This window comes from Equus asinus, chromosome 5, assembly GCF_041296235.1.
Source record: "Equus asinus isolate D_3611 breed Donkey chromosome 5, EquAss-T2T_v2, whole genome shotgun sequence".
NCBI lineage: Eukaryota > Metazoa > Chordata > Mammalia > Perissodactyla > Equidae > Equus > Equus asinus.
This window is the reverse complement of record NC_091794.1, coordinates 94,731,638-94,750,026: the sequence shown is the minus strand read 5'-3', so window position 1 is coordinate 94,750,026 and position 18,389 is coordinate 94,731,638. Positions and strand designations below refer to the sequence as shown.

At 60.0% G+C, this 18,389-nt stretch overlaps 1 protein-coding gene across 3 annotated transcripts; it reads left to right on the top strand.

The window, feature by feature from the left end:
* The first annotated feature begins 872 nt into the window (after positions 1-872).
* SELENON (selenoprotein N) lies at positions 873-18,102 on the top strand. 3 transcript variants are annotated; one of them, XM_070510663.1, is made up of 12 exons: positions 873-1,296; positions 2,810-2,927; positions 6,033-6,166; positions 8,878-9,090; positions 9,312-9,436; positions 10,008-10,145; positions 11,784-11,865; positions 12,266-12,454; positions 12,838-12,943; positions 14,017-14,129; positions 14,221-14,322; positions 15,754-18,102. In XM_070510663.1, exons 2-12 carry the CDS (start codon positions 2,879-2,881, stop codon positions 15,922-15,924), a joined length of 1,422 nt encoding a protein of 473 aa, XP_070366764.1. In that variant the 5' UTR covers positions 873-1,296; positions 2,810-2,878; the 3' UTR covers positions 15,925-18,102. The 3 variants fall into 3 exon arrangements, with proteins under 3 accessions (XP_070366764.1, XP_044625969.2, XP_070366766.1); XM_044770034.2 differs by lacking the exon at positions 873-1,296 and adding an exon at positions 1,920-2,129; XM_070510665.1 differs by lacking the exon at positions 873-1,296 and having other exon boundaries at positions 2,804-2,927; positions 5,975-6,166.
* Positions 18,103-18,389: the final 287 nt, after the last annotated feature.

The following is an 18,389-nucleotide window of genomic DNA, read 5'->3' as shown; positions in this document are numbered from 1 at the left end:
AGACCCGGGTGTCTGTGTCTTTAACAAAAAGCAAGTGTAATAAATAAAAGTAATCTGGCAAGGAGAACGTCCCTCATTCATCTTCCAGGGGTCTTGGCTCATCAATCTTCCCCTCCCTAACCTGCTCTGTGCTCTCTTAGCATTGCTTCCTGATGGAACGGAATCTGGGTTTCTAATAGCATCTGTCGTATGCAGGGTGTCCCCAAACATTAGCGGTAATGAGTTGGAAGTGGCACAGTTGGAAGCCTTCGGAAGCCAACACCAGATGTCGGGCCCTCAGTGGGTCTCTGAGGAGGTGGGGCCGGAGCGCTGGGCCAGGGATGGGTCCAAGGCCCATGGCTCTTGGTCCCTGGGAGTCATTCATCCAAAAGACACTGGGGTGCCCACCACATGCAGGTCTGGCGTGGGTGCTGGGAAGACAGGGCCCCAGCCACATGGCGTTGTCATGGCTGGTCACCCATGAGGGACAGAAGTGGTGATAGAGGCAAGCCCCCGCCCCGACTTGGTCGGCTGGTCTGTCACCCACTGGGAGGCAGCGCCCACGAGATTTGGACTCACGGAGATCTGCGTGCCAGAGCTCAGGCTCCTTCATTTAAAAACAAGGCAAACAATCCTCACTTCACTGGGTGGCTTGAGAACAAAATGGATCACGAGAAGCACCCAACACCAAGCCCAGCACATAGTAGGTGCTCAGAACCCCCCAATATCCTGGACCTGCCAGGGGCACAAGCACGGGGGTGGCAGTGACGTCCGGGGCGGGTGTTGCTGCGTCTCAGAGCTCAGAGTTCTTGTCCAGAGGCTTGGGAGCTGCTGCCCTCTCCTGGGGAAGTGTGGACAGAGCCATCCCCCGGCTCGTGGGGCCTCGATAGGACAGAGAACCGCAGCGAAACCAAGGGTCCTGAGGGCTCGACAGACGGGAAGGTATTTCCTCAAATCCAGGTCCTCCCCCAAGCATGCCAACGGCTGTTCTCTGGACATCACTCCTGTGGCTGTGCCAGGTCCAGAGGAGAGGGTGGCCAGTAAGCCACAGCCCCCCTGTCTGCGCCAGCCCGAGCTGCCCCCCGCCACAGCCCGCAGGGAGGGCCTCCTCACTCCCACTTACAGGAGAGGACATTTTGGCCGAGGGAGGTGAAGGCGTCAGGGCTGCGCCACCCGTGTGTGGCCTTGAACAGGTCGTGCCCCCTCCCTGACGAATCTGCGGAGGTGGCCTTCCAGCTGGACCAGGAAGACAACAGGAGTCGGACTTTCTGTGTAATTTTTCTTTTTCTAGATGACTGAAGACATTTTCGAAAGCAGGTGGGATAAGGGTGGAGGGTGGGGTGCCCATCGGCTGCTGGGGGACCAGCAGTGCCCTCCTCTGGCCTCGCTCACAGCTGCCAACCGAGGTGGACACGAGGCCTGGTGGCCCACTGGGCCTCCTCCCCAGCAGAGCTCAGGGTGTGCGGTTCCCCCGCCCCCTCCGCCGCAGCCCCTTCTTCGGGCGCGTCTCGGCCTGGAAGTGCTCCCCGGCTCGGCCGGGCGGGAGGGGGCGCGGAGGCTCAGCTGCGTTGGGGGGAAGCTGAAGTGCAGGAAGCCGGCGCCGAGCTGGCAGGAGTGCCGGGGCCGGGGCCAGGGAGGCAGGCGGCCCGGCCTCCCTTCACGGGCCGGCTCAGCTCTGCCCACCACGTCGCCGCGCGCCGGACACTGCGCCCGGCCCCGAGGGCGTGGACCCCCTGCGCAGGCCCCCGGCCCTCCCCACCCTCCCCGGCCTGTCCAGAGCCCGCCCCCCGGGGACCTCCGGCCCGCCCCCTGCTCTCCGCAGGCCGCCCCGAGCCCTCCGCCCCGCCCCGAGCCCGCCCCCCGGGGCCCTCCGGCCCGCCCGGAGCCCGCCCCGCCGCCCGCCGCCCGCCGCCCCGCGTCCCCGGCCGCCCCGGAGCCACCGCCGAACCGCCGCCATGGGCCGGGCCCGGCCGGGCGAGCGCGGGCCTCCCTGCCCCGGCCCCGGCCCCGGCCCCGCCGCGCCGCCCGCGCCCCCGCGCCGCTGCGCCCGCGCCCTGGCGCTGCTTGGAGCCCTGCTCGCCGCCGGCGCGGCCGCCGCCGCCGCCCGGGCCTACGCCCGCCTCGCCGAGGCCCAGGCGGCCGCACGGCAGGTCCGGGGGGGCGGCGCGGGCCCGGGACACGCGGGGACTGGACCGGGGTGCGGGGCGGGAGGACGCGCTTGGGAAGGGAAGGTCCGCTCGTGGCTGGAGGGGGACGGTGCGCCCGGGAGGGCGACTTGGAAGCTGGAGGGAACGGGGGTTCCGAGGGTCGGGCAGACTTGGAAGGACCAATGGGGGGAAGTGAAAGGACGGGTCAGTGAGGCAGGGGCTGGGACATACTGGAGGGGGACAGTCTAGAGGGGCGACTGGGACAGTGGACAGCAGACAAGGTCCGCCGTGAAGCTGGGACCGGAGAATCTGGAAGTGGGGCTGGGGAGCGCTGGGACAGTGGGGAGGGGGACAGGGGAGGAGAATGGGAGAAAGAAGAAATGGAGCTGGGGCCAGATAGGAGGGCCTGTGGGGGACAGACTTAGGGTGGGGGAGCTTAGAGACTGGACAGTGGGTGAAGGCCAGGAGTGAAGCAGGAACCAGGGAAGGGGACTGGGGCTCTGGGGCGGTGCGGAGGTGACATTTGGACAGATAGACTGGGAGGTGTTGAGAGAACTCAGGAAGATGGTGGTGGGAGCTGTCCCGTCCCCGTCCCTTTCCCCCCGCCCCCCGCCCCCACCCCCGTTTGGGATAACAGTGGGGTGTCCAGCGGGTGCTCAGCCCCGCCCCTTCCTCCCAAGCAGGAGTCAGCACTGAAGGCCCTGGGGACAGAAGGCCTCTTTCTCTTTTCCTCCTTGGACACTGACCGGGATATGTACATCAGTCCAGAGGAGTTCAAGCCCATCGCGGAGAAGCTGACAGGTACCAGGAGAGGCTGGGGACTGGGGAGGAGGGAGCCCAGGCACTGTGCTCCTTGCTCTGCGTCTGCTCTAAGCAGGAGGGCCTCTGGAGTCGAGGAAGACTGTGGGTCCTGGCAGCCCTGAGGTCCTGCCCGCAGCTCTGACACTTTCTAGCTGGTGGTTTGGGTGAGCGGCTTCAGCGCACATTCCCACCCCCCAGCCTGTTCTCCTCACGAGTGAGTAACCCCAGTTAATGTTCCCTGGCCACTTCCTCTGGGCCAGACCTCACTTTAAGCGCTTCGTGTAAGTTGTCTCTTTAATCCTCACAGCGCCTGTGAGATGGACCCTGTCATGCTGCTCATGGTTATCGTTTGGGAGACAGGCACGGGGGGCTCACCACGTGCCCAGGCTAGGGAGGTGCAGAGCCAGGATTTGAACCGGGGCTGCCCTGGGCCAGCTCACAGGGTTGAGAATTAGAGAGAAAGTCTGCAGAGTGACGGATGTGCAGTAGATGTTCAGTCGATGGGAGCCGTGACTGTCCTCACGGAGTATAAACTCGCTCAGCTGCTGTCAGCGTCCTGGCTCGTTCTTGCGATCCTTTTTTGCCTAGTTGTAATCAGTGATTTTTTTTTTTGTAAAGATGGGGGGCTGAAACAACTAATGAGTTACAAAATGCTTCTCTCACCACTACCCCAACCTCTGCGTTCATTTCTTGTGACGTTTCTTGAACTACGATTTTGGGCACCTATTTGTCACCCAAAGTGCCTGGTGTAAGTAGGTCAGTCGATGGAAAAGGTGAGAAGAGATGCTAGCTGCTCTCGGGTGAGTAAGCACCAACGTTCTGTGATGGGCTTCCTGTGTCCTGGGATGGGTTAGGGAGGTTGGCCACTTGCTCGCCCAGTGACCTGTGGTCCCTGTCAGAGGAGAGTCAGATAACAAATACTAATTTGCTGGCGCAGACATGTGTCAGCGTCTCTCAGGGGCAGTCAGTTCTGTGGTGAAAGCAGACGGCCGGTAAACAGGTCAGCCCCATGTGGGCTTGCTTTGACCTCTGCACAGGCTTCTCTGAGCATCCACGAAGCCACCTCCTTGTCCTTTTTTATGGCTGGAGAGCGAGAGTTCCCTCATAATGACGCATTGGCCAAGCTTGCTGGGCTTGGAGCTGCTTTTAATTTTTTCACATAAACCCTTTTCTCCATCAGGGGAAAATAACCCCTCCCTCCACGACCTCCAAGGCCACTGTGAGTGAAGAACTGGACCAGGCAAAACCAGAAACACCAGATCTAAGCAGGACATAGAGGCAAACAGTCTCTCTAGTTGGCACTTATGAGTGTGTTTAATTTTCTGCTTCATACCTTAAAACTTTTGAAAATTGTCTATAATGAGCAAATGTTATAAGGCAGGAAATAAAACTTTTTATGAAAAAACCAAAGGGCCATAAAATGCTGGGCATTATTATGAATAATTATCTGTGACTAGCAGTAAAATAATTGAACACGCCGGGCAGACTAATAACCCAGCACAGCCCTGTTCCGTTCCTGAGAGGCTTCCAGATCGTGAGGGCCTCGCTGCGTTGACTAGACGCAGAATCACAGTGATTCTTTAGAACAGGGCTTTCAGCCAGAGCCGCTGGGAGGGCTCGCTGGAAGGAGAGTTTCCTGACTCTAGCCCCTTACGATTCCGACTCAGTAGGAGATTCTGGGGAGAGTCCTGGGTGATTCTGATGGTTGCTGGTTGAAAACTGCTTCGAATGCACCCCTTGCGTCAGTCAGTCAGCCAGTGCCACGTGTGGTCTCTGTACCACCAGCCTGCCCTGGGAGGGTGGACCCGACAAGACCCCACCCTGCTTTACTCTGTTACTGGTGTCGTGGGCCCCACTTCTGTTAGTAACCCCTTTTGAAATAGGCTTCATTTCTCCCTTCAAGCTTCATGATTCCCTCCACACTTGAAAGATTAGACTCGGCAGATCTCTAAGCAGGCAGAGATCTGAGAAATCAAGGTCAGCCACTGCCAGGCCAGCCCCTCCTTATAATGATGGGGACACAAGGCCACCCAGAGAAGCAGGGAGAAGCAAGCCTCCACACTCCAGAACCAGGGCTCTTTCTGTGACACTAAAGATCGCCTGGTTCTGTTTCCTGCTTTCATCCATTGCTGTGAGTCCCTGACCCAGTGCCTCTCGGAGCAGTGTTTGTTTCTCCACAAGACCCCCATGACGGGACGTGCATGCCAGCATGGTCTTCATTTCTCGTGGAGGAAAACCAGAGAGGCTGAGGGGTTTGCCCCAAACGGTCTGGGAAACAGAGCTGACCTCACGCTGGAGCTGGGCCCACGATGCCCGGCCCAGTGCGTTCTCTCCAAGCCCCGGAAAGTAGCTTCTCTCCTTGCTGCTGGGGATCCCAGCTGCCGGGCCCGGCAGCTCCCCGTGCAGATGCTGCCTTTGGTGGGCCCAGCACCGAGTGCATCTCGGACTCCTTGTGGAGAACAAAGGGAAGGGAACAGTGAGAATGGCCTTTCTGCAGCCAGCCTGGCCTGCTGGAAAGAGCACAGGTTGGAGTCAGAAGAATTAGGTTTGAGCCCCAGCTCCATGGACCTCCGACCCTGAAACCTCTGTAGTAGTAATACAGCTAAAGTTTATTATGGGTTTGCTCTGTACCAGGCCTGGTGCTAACATGACATGGATTAGCTCAGTTAATCCTCATAACAAGCCACTGGCCAACCATCACACAGCTGGCGAAAGGTGGGGCTAGGATTTGAACCCAGATCATCTGGTTCCTAAGCCTGTGAGGAGACTGGAGCTCTGAGATCTTAACTCCCCCAGAAGAAGGTTGATCATGGGTTTAGAGTAAGACAGGCCTGGCTTTGAATCCTGACTCCCATTACTTAGCTGTGTGACCTTGGGAAAGTGAATTCATCCCTCTGAGCCTTCACTTTCTCATTTGTAAAATGAAGTTGGTGATAATGTTATTATCTACCTCACAGGGCTGCTGTGAAACTAAAATGGGATACACATTGGTTGTTACTTTGGTGGTTGTTAACTGTTACCCCCGGCTCCAAACCTTGCTCCCTTAGTCACGGCCAGTGTGGATGCCTGAGGGCAGGGCCCTCTCCAGCAATCCCTGTCTCACAGGGTCAACTCCTGCGGCCAGCTACGAGGAGGAGGAGCTGCCGCCTGACCCCAGTGAGGAGACGCTCACCATAGAAGCCCGATTCCAGCCTCTGCTCCCGGAGTCCATGACCAAGAGCAAAGATGGCTTCCTGGGGGTGAGTTGGGTGCGGGGGTCCCCCACAGACAGGTCCGCACATGGGAGGATCATGTGTATGCACTCGCCTCCTAAGAAGGGGTCTGCGCTCAGTTCCAGTTTCCTCCTTTCTGTCCCCCCTCCCTGTATCAGCTGTCCTCCGTGCGGGCCTCGGGGGTGCAGAAGTGGGGACGGTGCTGCCCCGGCTGTCCAGGCCCACAGTCTGGGACGGGAAGCAGCAGAGAGAGGCCTGAGCCTCCAGACTGGGCGGGGGATCTGGGCTGGCTTCCTGGAGGGAGTGCGGAGATTGTAGGGGAGGAGGGCCTGGGCAGGTGAGGGCAGCGGCAGGACCAGGACGGGTCCTGCTGGAGGGAACAGCAAGTGCACCAGAGATGTGTTGATGCAGCTGCCATTCCTACAGTCACCACTTTCTGCAAGTCAGTCTTCTCCCCCCAGGCTGTGGGTATCTTGAGGGCAAGGCCTGTATCCCCCACATCTGTGCATCCCCAGGCCCCCAGCACGATGCCTGGCACCTGACAGCTGCTCTGTTGAACTCCAATGAACTGGACCTGAGATTCGGCCCCTGGCAGGGGACATGGAGTGGGGAGCGCACCTGACAAATGCTGTGCTAACGAGCCCCACCCCCACCCGAGGCCCTGTGGACGAGGCCTCCAGCCCATCCTGGGACCCAGGCATCCCAGGCCTGGCCTGCCTCTCCCATCCTCTCCTCTCCGCTTTCTCTATTCCAACCTCTTCAGACATCCAGGCTGTCTTCCAACTGCGAGCTTTCTCAGATGCTGCTCCCTCGGCCAGGAATGACGTTTTCTCCCTGCCCAGCCCACACCTACTCAGCTCTTATGTCTCAGTTGAACTGTTGCTTCATATAAACAAAGGCCTGAGGCAAAAAGGGCCAGGCCGGTCAACCGAGGGCAGGGAGCTGATGTGGCTGAACCCAGGGCACGTGGGACACATGTCCAGGGCGTCTCGGTCAGTGGGGCTGGCAGAGAAGTTGTCTGAACGCAAAGGGCTTCTGTTGCCTGACTTTGGCCTTCATTCTGCAGCAGCAAATTACCGTCGCAGATGTTGAAATAGGAGAGTTCCCTCCTCAGCCTGTTTCCAAGCTGGCAGCTGGGGAGAAATGGGAGGCAAAAGACCAGTTCCCAGGAGGGAGGCAGGTGGTGGGGGGCAGTGGTGATGGGGATGAAGGACAGCCTGGAGGATGCGGGAAAGGAAGAAAGGCAGGACGTGGCTGCAATGGAAAGTGGTGGCAGAGGAGTTGGGGTGACCCAGGCTTCTGGCTGGTGACCAGGTGCCTGGTGGGCCGTTTGCCCCAATGGGGACGAGAGAAAGGTAGTGGGTCTGGTGGAGAAGGAATGAGGCCAGCTTGAACTGTTGAAGTTCAGGTGCCTGGGGGCTGTGCAGGAGGAGAGTCCAGTAAGTGGTTCAAAACACAAGTTTGACCTTCCATAGAAAGATCTGGATGGAGATGGGTTTGGCAGCAATGGGCCTGGCGTGGTGGTTGAAGCTGTCGGAGCAGATGAGTGCCCTGCAGAGCAGCGAGAACAATGTGGGGCAGGTGCTGGGGGCACACCCTCCCTGAGAGGGGAGATGGGTCAGGAGCAGCGCCCCCCGCCCTGGCCTCCCTAGCCGAGCCCCACAGAGTGCAGGTCCCCGCAGCGGGCAGCTCCCCAGCCTGTGAGCAGGCCCCAGCAGCAGGGGCTCCACCCGGCCCTCATAGCCAGCCCTGCTTTGAGAGCCGGCCCGTTAAATCCCTCCTGGTGGGAGCTGGCGCCTCTCTCCTGCCACCCCCCTCCCCACTGAGCCTGGGGCCTGAGCCTGGAGGTGGGGAAGGGGGGGAACCTGCTGCTGTCAAAGACTGGGGCAGCTCCCTGGGGGCTGAGCTCCCCGGGGCTGCCAGGCACTCACCCTCCTGTGGCTGATGCCTCAGTGGACAGGACTGCTGCCTGCGGCCCAGAAGGGCAGGGGACAGCTGCTGAAGGTGGAGCATGCCAGGGAGCTGCTAGCTCAGGGTCCCACCTCTGTGCCCCAGGCAGACGTGCAGAAGGCCCGTCAGCTCATCAGACAGAAGTGAGAGGCATTACTGAGGAAACAGCTTAGGGCAGGCCGTGGGCCGGGGTGCGCAGTCAGTGTGGCGCAGGCTGTGCTTAGGCAGGGCGCTCTCTGGGGGGGGTGGGGGGCGGGGGCTTCCCTCCCCTTCTCTCTGGTCTCATCCTGCTCTTGACCCTGGAGATTTCACCCAAAAGGTGGCTATGGTCTCCCTCCTCCGACTTAGCTCCAGAGCCAAACTTTGACTCATCAGTGGGACATTAGCACCAGGAGGAGACTTGGTGGGGGTGTTGGGGAGCGGAAAGCAAGGCGGGTGGAGGGGGCGAGGAAGCCCAGGGCAGGGCTGTGGCACCCGGTTGCTATGCTGGCTGTGCAGAGCACTGAGGCGGGACTGTGTGAGACCTGCTCTGGCCTGGGCTGGGCCTGAGTTGGCCGCGGGGACGTTGTTTCTTGGGCCGGGGGTTGGGGAGGGTGAGATGAGCCTCGGCTCTGGCAGAACAGTGCCAGGCCTGCGGGGTGACCAGGGCAGGAGCCTCCCCTGGTGCCTCTGTTCCTTTGGCTTGTGGGCTGGCCCAGGGCTCGAGGGAGACCTCCACCCACGCTCGACACAGGGGACCCCAAAATCACGGTTCCCAGTGCCTCATGCTTCGGCCTTCCCTGCCTCAGGTCTCCCGCCTGGCCCTGTCTGGCCTCCGCAACTGGACAACCGCAGCCTCGCCAAATGCAGTGTTTGCCGCCCGCCACTTCCAGCCCTTCCTCCCGCCTCGGGGCCACGTGGAGCTGGGCGAGCCCTGGTGGATCATCCCCAGTGAGCTGAGCGTCTTCACCGGCTATTTGTCCAACAACCGCTTCTACCCGCCACCGCCCAAGGGCAAGGAGGTGAGGGCAGCCATGGCAGCCCCGGGGCCCTGAGCCCCAGCCCAGGCATGGCCCCTCCCCACCTGAACTGGACCCCCAGCGCCAGGCCTGCCCCACCTGTTCCACCTCCCTCTGGACCCACCACCTCCCTGGGTCCCTGGGCCTGCAGGTTCAGAGCTGACCCTCACCCAGGGGAGCAGGGCCCAGCAGGCCAGCCTGGGGTCCCACTGCCCTCCCCCCAGGTCATCATCCACCGGCTCCTGAGCATGTTCCACCCGCGGCCCTTCGTGAAGACCCGCTTTGCCCCTCAGGGGGCTGTGGCCTGCCTGACCGCCATCAGTGATTTCTACTACACCGTGATGTTCCGGTGAGTGGTCCTCGCAGCCCCATCCTGCGTGACCCGCTCCGGGCCTGGGATTCCAGGGCAGCACAGAAGGCACGGCTCTGGGAGGGCAGGGCTGGACTTGGGGCCCCCAGCTCCACCACTCACCACCCTGTGGTCTCGGGCAAGCAGCTTTGGCTCTCTGAGCCTCGGTGTCCTCATCTGTGGATCAGGGTGGCGGTGACTCCCTCCCAGGAGGAAGAGAAAAGGCGTGGAGTGTGCTTGGCACGGGCTGGTGGCCGTGACTGTCATCCACACAGAAGGGGGTGCATAAGAGCTTTGACACCAGGTCACACAGCCGCGTGAGCTCAGGCTGAGACCTCAGGGGAGAGTCAGGCAGGGCTTGTGGGGAAGGAGCGCACGGACTGGGGCCTGAAGGACGGGCAGTGCTTGGAGGGCCTCGGGCCTTCTCCCTGCCCCGCACGCTCTCCTTCCTCCCCTGCCCAGCCCTCTGCCCCACACAAGGTTCCGGCCCAGGGTTCCCAGCTTTGGGGCAGAAGTGGGAGGGCAAGCTCCTGCTCAGCAGGGCTGTTCCCAGCGGGCTCCTTCCCCACAGGATCCATGCCGAGTTCCAGCTCAGCGAGCCACCCGATTTCCCCTTCTGGTTCTCTCCTGGCCAGTTCACCGGCCACATCATCCTCTCCAAAGATGCCACCCACGTCCGTGACTTCCGGCTCTTCGTGCCCAACCACAGGTGGGAGCCCTGGCTGTCCCCGCCCCCAGCTCCAGGAGTTCAGATGCAGGGGCCCAGAGGCCCCCTCAGTCTCCATCCCCCCTTTGCTCCCCAGAACCAGGAAAGCCTGGAGCTGATCCAGGAGGAGGCAGCCCAAGGTGGGCTGAGGGGGGTCATTCCATCATCTGAGAAGCATGTCTCAGGCATTGTGTGGTCCTCGCCCCCCACTCTGCCTGGGACCCAGTGCAGCAGCCAGTAGGCCCTGAAGCGGAGCCTCCCTGCCTGCATACTGCTGACGGACCCCCAACAGGCCCACACACAGACCTCCAACAGTAACCACAGCCTGCTCATGGCACCTAGGGGAGGGCCAGCAGGGGGCAGGGACCTGGTGGTCGAGGTCCATCAAGTCTTGCCAGAGATAGGGTCATCTAAGTGGAGGCCTGGGGGGTGAGGAGGCTTTTCCAGACAGAAGGAACAGCACGGGCAGAGGCCTGAGGGCAGGTCCCCATCACCTACATTCGAAGAACAAGTTGGGAGGGGGAGCTCTTAGGATTGATCTATGCCAGCTCCCTGCCTGCCTGACCCGCTCAGGGTCAGCCTTGTCATGGGAGCGAAGGACCCAGAGGCCCTGGCCTCAAGTCTTTCCAGATTCCTCCCTGACAGCTGGTGGCCACTTAGTGGGCCTGAGTGACTTTGCACAGGAACAAGACCTGGGCTAGGAGCTGGGTGGCCCATGGTTAAGTCTTGGCCGTGGAACCAGTGGACTTTGTGGCTGTGGGCAAGGCCATGGCCCTCTCTGGGCCTCAGTATCCTCATCTGCTAGATTGGAGGCTGACTCCTGCTCAGCAGTGAGGGGATGGTTGGGATAGCCAGGGAAGAGAAAGCTGCCCCCAGGAGCAGCAGTGCCTTCCTCTCACTCCCTGGAGGAAGGGAGCATCCCGGCCACAGGGAAATGAGGAGGAAGGATGAGCTCTACTCCCTCCCCTCCCCAAGCAAGCACCTGTGCTACAGGCCCAGGGCACATCTGCCTCCAACCCAGGGTTGGAGGTGGGGGTCCTGGACTGCATGGAACAGGAGAGGCCCAAATAGCCAGCTGCAGAACCAGCTGCTCCTGGGCATGTGTCCAAGGACCAGGCCACTGGGCTGCTGAAGGCAGCTCGCCCCACGCGGCCTCACCCCTCCCAAGGGGCCTGATTGCCAGTCCTGGGGCGCCCCCGTGTGGCAGATCTGCAGATGGCACCTGATAGGGCCAGAGTTCCCGCTGGAGAGGGAGCAGAGGAGGCCAGCGCAGGGCGGCCAGTGCTGGCCTTCCCTGCCCCACTCCTGTCCTGGGGCGGGGGGAGGGCGCTAATGACCTCGGCCTCAGAGTCGTGGGTCGTGGGCAGTACACGGGACATGGGTGTGAAAGCCCTCTAAACTGTAAAGGGCTGGGCTGGGGAGGGTGGTGCAGCCGCAGAGCCTGAGGAAGAGGAACGGGCCAGTCTCTGCAGTCAGGACCCCAGGGCTCTGAGACCTTGGATTCACCTTGCCAAGCCTCAGTGTCCTCGTCTGTAAAATGGGGTCAGCTGTGCGCTCTCAGCAAGGTAAAGTCTGACAGAGTGGTTAATGGGCCTTGACAATGGTGGGGCTCTGCCCTGGCCGCCCTCTCGCTGCCCCCAGGTCTCTGAACGTGGACATGGAGTGGCTGTACGGGGCCAGTGAGAGCAGCAACATGGAGGTGGACATCGGCTACATACCCCAGGTGGGCACACAGGTGGTCCCTGCCCAGGTAGGAAGCAGGGCTCGGCTGCAGGGAGGGCCTAGCTGGCTGGGAGCCTCAGGGCATCCAGGGTGAAGGACAGGGCTCCTGGCAGGCTGAGGCCAACCACCCCCAAAGCAGGATTCTGAGAAGCCCCCTGTTCCACACAGAGCCCAGCATCTGCCGTGGGCCCTGAGACGACTCACGTGGTGGACAGAGCCCTGGCTGGACACCAGCTCTGTCCTGGATTCACTGCATAACCTTGACCAGGCCCTGCCTGTCCTTAGGCCTCAGTCTTCCCAGCTCTGCAACGAGGGGGGTGTCTTTGAGGGCCCCCTGAGGGTTCTTGCCCGTCTCTCAGACACCCCTCACTGATATCCTCTCTTGCCGACCTCTGGCCCAGATGGAGCTGGAGGCCCTGGGCCCCTCAGTGCCCTCTGTGATCCTGGATGAGGATGGCAACCTGATCGACAGCCGCCTGCCCTCGGGGGAGCCCCTCCAGTTTGTGTTTGAGGAGATCAAGTGGCAGCAGGAGCTGAGCTGGGAGGAGGCTGCCCGGCGCCTGGAGGTGGCCATGTACCCCTTCAAGAAGGTGAGGCGGCGCAGGCATGGGCCAGGGTCGGGCTCCGTGGGGCTGGGGCGGGCCTGTGGGGGCAGCAGCTGGGCACAGGGCACTGGGCTCAGTGCATGGCTTGCTGCTGAGGCTGGCTCCCTGTGGGACCCAGCCAGGGGAAGGGGGAGCCTCCCCTTTGCCATCTGAACTTGGAGGAGGCCTCCCCTGGTTTAGCAGCACCCCTTCACACACTCACACACACACCCTGCAAGCACCTACACACACACACACACACACACACACTGTACACACCTGTATATACGTATTTACAGACACACATACGCTACATACACACACACGTATTATACACTGAACACCCTGGCTGCACACAGTAGCTTCTCTCTGTCTCCGTGTGGCCCCAGGTCACTTACCTGCCGTTCACCGAGGCCTTTGACCAAGCCAAGGCCAAGAACAAGCTGGTGCACTCGATCCTGCTGTGGGGGGCCCTGGACGACCAGTCCTGCTGAGGTGAGGGAGACCCCACCAGTCCAAGGGGAGAATGGGGGGACACTTCACACCTTGTGGGGTGCAGGAGGCTCTGAGACCAACAGGACTGTCCTGTTGGAGCCTGCGGGACTCAGGGCTACACAGGGCAGGGGTGTGGGGTGAGGGCTTGGGGGTTGATGAGCTGAGCTCAGAGGAAGCTGCTGGACACAATGCAAAGAGTCCAGCTCAGCTGTTTTCAGCTTGGAGACCTTGGCCAAGTGACTTCCCCTCCCTGAGCCTCAGTTTTCTCGACAGGGTAACATACTGCCTAGAGTTGTGAAAATGCCTGTGCTCTGTAAAGTGTTACACACAAGTGTGAGGAAAAATAGTACCAGAAGCTGGGCATGCATTCACTTACTCAGAAAACACTCCAAAGACCTTCTGAGTGCAAAGTTCTTTGGGTGTCTGACACTGCCTACAAAGACCCTTGCCCTCATGCAGTCAGTCAGCAAACATCCTGGGCACCTCCTGTGCCAAGCTGTAGGCTAGGTCCTGGGAATCTCTCAGTAAGGGAGTCAGAAGCAGTCTCTGTCCTCAGGGAGCACACAGTGTGTGCAGAAGGCAGACATTGAGTGAATAAGTGCAAGCATGGTGAGTGTTACACAAAGCAAGGTCCAGAGTGGCATGAGAATGTATAACTGGGGGGGGGGGGGGGGGTCAGGGAAGGTTCCCTGGAGAGAGTGACATTTAAGCTGAGACTTTGAAGGATGAGTAGGAGTTTGTCAAGTGACAGGAGAAAGAATGTTTTAGGTAGAAGAACAGTCTGTGCAAAGGCCCTGGGGCACAGAGTTTAGTGGATTTATGAAGTTGTCTCTGTTATAAGTCCCTGGGCCAGGTACACCCCCACCCCAAATCTTAGCCCAAGATGCTAGTATGTTACTGGTATTAATTGCAGCTACCATTTATTCAGCACCTACTCTGTGGCAGGCTCTTTGCATAGCTTATTTCACCTGGGTGCTCAGACCATTCTGCAGTCCATGAGGTTTATGCTGATAGAAAACACAGCAGGACCTGTCGGGGGGCCTCACTCTTCTGGCCCTGCCTCTCCCTGACAGGTTCAGGGCGGACTCTCCGGGAGACCGTCCTGGAAAGTTCGCCCATCCTCGCCCTCCTCAACGAGAGCTTCATCAGCACATGGTCCCTGGTGAAGGAGCTGGAGGACCTGCAGGTGAGTGGTAGGTGGGTGGGAGTGGCTCCACGGGAGGCCCTGGGAGAGTGCTGCGGATGAGACCTCAGAGTGTGCCCACCTGTCCCCATAGAACAACCGGGACAACCCGTCCCACAAGAAGCTGGCTGACCTGCACCTGGAGAAGTACAGCTTCCCCGTGGAGATGATGATCTGCCTGCCCAACGGCACTGTGGTAGGCAACCCCCGCCACCGTGCCGAGCCCCGGGCCAGGCCCTGGGCCAGAGGAAGCGGCCAGCAGGGGGCTCAGGCTTGCACACCTCCTCAGGCTTTGAGTCTCGCTCCACTACTTCCTGCTGGTCTCTTAGCCAGTCTGAGCCCCAGTTGTCCCATCTATAAAATAGGAATTATGGTGCCCACGCTGCCTGCCCTGTACAGGTGTCAGGACGCTCCCGTGAGAAGAGGGACCTCAGTAGCACTTTGGGGACCAGGTAGCAATGAGCACAGTCTAGCAGCAGAGTGGACAGGAACATGGGCTGGAAAGGAAGGCTCACCTTGGGCCATTATGGCCAGCCCTGGCATGGAAGGAGGAGGGAGGGCCAGGCCTTGTGACAGGCATAGAGGACCAGGGGAGGCCAGGCCGGGCCAAGCCTCGAGACACTACCTCTTATAAGCACGCACACACGTCCTCTCATTGGCTTCTCACGTCAGCTTTGGGAGATAGATATCATGAATACCCATTTTACAAACAAGGAAACTGAGCCTCAGAAAGGTCCCGAGATGTGGTACAAGTTGCCGATTAAGAGGGGCAGCTGGTTTTGCAGCCAGGCCTGCCTGGGAGCCTCAGAGTCTCCCGCTCTGCTGAGCGAGGCTGCTCGTTATCCTGTAAGTCCCAAAGGATGGTGAGGGTGGGGCTGTAGGAGGGTGGTCAGCTTCCCGGGTGCTCAGCGGGGCGCAGTGCAGGAGCAAGAGCTGGAAGTGGCCGGGAAGAGTTGTCCCTCAGGACACCCATGAGGGCTGGGCGGTGAGAAGAGGGCGCCGCCGGAGGCTTCCACTGTCCCGGACTCAGCGTGACGGGACTGGGCCCTGGGGTGTCGGGGAGGCAGGGCCTGGGGAGTGGCAGCCAGCTCGCGCTCGTGCGCTGGCGCCCACCGTGGTGGAGCCCGGCCAGGCAGACCCAGGCTCACGGAGCTGGCAGCCAGAACTCTGCGGGGCACTGTGCCTGGCCGTGGTCTTCCGCTTGCTTGTTGATTTGTTTGTTAGCTCGTTTGTTGACCGGGCACCTGCCCCTAAGGAGCTCCCTAGCCGGAGCGAGAGGCAGACAGGGAAGCAGGCCCATCGAGTACGTGGGCATTTTGACAGAAGGGAGTGTGGAGTTCAGGGGTCACGGGAACTGAGGACAAGAGGGTCATGCTGGGGGTGGGGGTGAGGGAAAGGTGATGCTGAAAGCCATTCGGTTTTCGCCTCATGGATGCCATATGGAAGAGCTGTGTCATCAGAGGGCCCCCTGTGAGCAGAGGCAGGAGAGGGGAGCAGCCCTGCCTGTCTGCCACCCGCTCCGAGCCAGGACAGGCCTGCACGGGGCTGCTTCTCCTGAGAGACGGGGAGCAGAGGGGGTGCTGGGCCTGGACAGGCCCCTGCTCTCCTCACCCAGCCCTTCTCCCAGGTCCACCACATCAACGCCAACTACTTCTTGGACATCACCTCCATGAAGCCCGAGGACATTGAGAGCAACGTCTTCAGCTTCTCGTCCACCTTTGAAGACCCGTCCACAGCCACCTACATGCAGTTCCTGAAGGAGGGCCTTCGGCGCGGCCTGCCCCTCCTCCAGCCCTAGTGGGAAGCCAGGCTGGAGTGGGGAGCTGGAAAGAAAGGCCCGCAGCACTGATGGACAGGCCCCTCTGGCCCGGGGCCAGGGGTTCTCGCACATTTCAAACTTCAGACATTCCCTCCTGCCCCCCAGGCTGCCTGTGGAGTCTGAGGTCAACTAAGGGTGGCCATCCTGGCTTTGCCTCAGTGATGTGGGGTAGACAAGGGGTCCTTGGGCTGGCCAAGTGGATGAACCTCTAGCTCTGGCTGCCACCATCAGCTCTTTACTACCCACCTGGCTCCAGAAGCTTCTTAGGACCCCCAAAACAGGGCCTGGGGTCACTTCCCTAGACCTCAACCACTCAGGCACATAGTCCAGGCCCTTGTGGGGTGAAGAATAGGGAGCAGTGGGTGCCAGGAAGACAGGGCCACTCCTCTCTCTTTACTTTCACCTCCCTCCCAAAAGAAACATCAAGAAGCCCTGGCCTGGGCGGGGAGAGGGCACCAGGCAAGCACTCCGGTTTGTCTGGAGCCTTCTTCCTGGCCATAGCCCTGGCTGCCCTCCCATGCCTGATGTCCCCAGTGGGGTTGGTCTCAGTTGGAAACATCCTTCTAGAGGCTCTGGACAGAGCCCTCCTTCAGAAGGGGAAAGGCTACTGTGCCCCAGACCACTCAATCCTGCTAATCATAGGACCCCAGAACCTGTGTCGGGACTTGCTGGAGGCCAGCTGTCTGGGAAGGTTTACTGTGAAGCTGGCTTCTGCCCTTAGCAAGGGAGTCCCCTGAGGGGTCCCTGAAGTCCAGGGCCAAGGGCACGCCCCACCTCCCCCAGCACAGGGTCACAGTAGGACTGCTGGAACCAGTGCCCCCAACACCTCCTGCCCCTCAGACCCAGCTCCACAGAAGTGCAGCCCAGCCAAAGAACACAGCCTCCCCGGGGCCGGCGCCGCCTCCGCTGCCAGGGCAGCTCAGACCAGCTTGTCCGCCAGTGGGTGGCCGTTGATCCTCCTTGGCCATTTTTAGGGCCTTGGTCCATGTCCTGAGCCACTGACCATGGCCAGTCTCTTTTTTATACATGCAGAAAAGTGTTTTTATGTGAACTTCCTCACAGTTTGTAGGTATTTTTGTAACCCCAGCGCTGAGGAGAAAGGAGGGACAATGGCTTCCTCGCGGCTGCCCCATGATGGCTGGATCTGAAATCCTGGATGGGTCCAGCTTGATGTCTCCGCAGTTGCACCTATGGGAAGAAATAGTCCTCTCTTCCTTCTCCTCTTCCAGCTTTTTTAAAAACAGGTTCTCAGAGGGTTGGCGTACCCCCAACTCTACCCTTGTCCTCTGCTCGGGCCCATGAGAGGCCCCTGGGCTTTCATGAAGGCCATGGAGCTGAGCCGGCTCCCCTGCCCCACAGGAAGAGGGACGAAGAAGCCAGGCAGACGCTTCCTCAGACACTCCAGGCTCCCGTCTGCCGAGCTCCTGCCTGCCATTGGAGTATCCTCAGAGCCTTCCCTCTCGGGAGGCACTTTGTTAAGAGTACATGTGTTTTCTCATTTAGTCCTCACAACAAATCTGTGAGGAGGATATTAATTGTTCCCATTTTGCAGATGAAGAAACTGAGTCTCAGGGAAGTGAAGTGACTTACCCAAGGTCACTCAGTGGTGGAGTTGAGATTCAGCCTGCGTCTCCATCTCGGAGTGTGTGTTTTGCACTGCACCGCCATCTCTCTCCCCTGCTTGTTTTCACTGAGGTGAAAAAGGAAGCCTTTCGAACCAAAATGTCTCCTTCCCTTCCCATCTCCAGACTGAATAAGGCATGGGCCAGCAAGCTCAGCCAAGTTCTTTGTGCCCTTCTGGGAGGTAGTGCTTCCATGCCCTAGAGGGAGGGAGGGCAGCTGAGCCCATCTCCGTGCTTCCAGGCGTGGGCGGCAGCCCCCCAGTGTCAGCAGAGACTCAGCCTCCCCACCCCGCAGGCTCTTCCCCTCCTGCTGGTCCTGAAGGGCTGGCTCCACGTGGAGCGACCCTTGTTCCACGGAAGGCACTGATTTCTTGTTTTCTGCATCCTCATCTGATACTTTTGCCTGTACCCCACTGTGCCTCAAAGGTCAAGGTCGGGGAGGGCACTCAGCTTCCCTCTGTTACCCCTCTGCCACTTCCCTCCCATGTCCCCAACATGTCCTGTAATAAAATTGGAGAGACAAAGGTGGTTCTAAGTGCCTTTCCTTGAGTGGGATGTTGTTCAGTTCGGTCCTTGGTCTGACTCCTTGGCTTGGCAGATGGGCAAGGGAGCATGGCTGGAATGCATATAGGGACTACTTCTCTGTCACCAGAGGGCTTGAATGCCTTGCTTAAAATAATTTTGTGATACACCTAGAACTTAGTATTTTTAGAATTTGGTGTTTTGTGTTGAGAAAGATTCTGAAGTTAAACATTATTGTAGAAGCAGAGCCTGAGACAGGCATTAGGTAATTTTTTTGAGGGACTGCACTTCAGGAAAAAC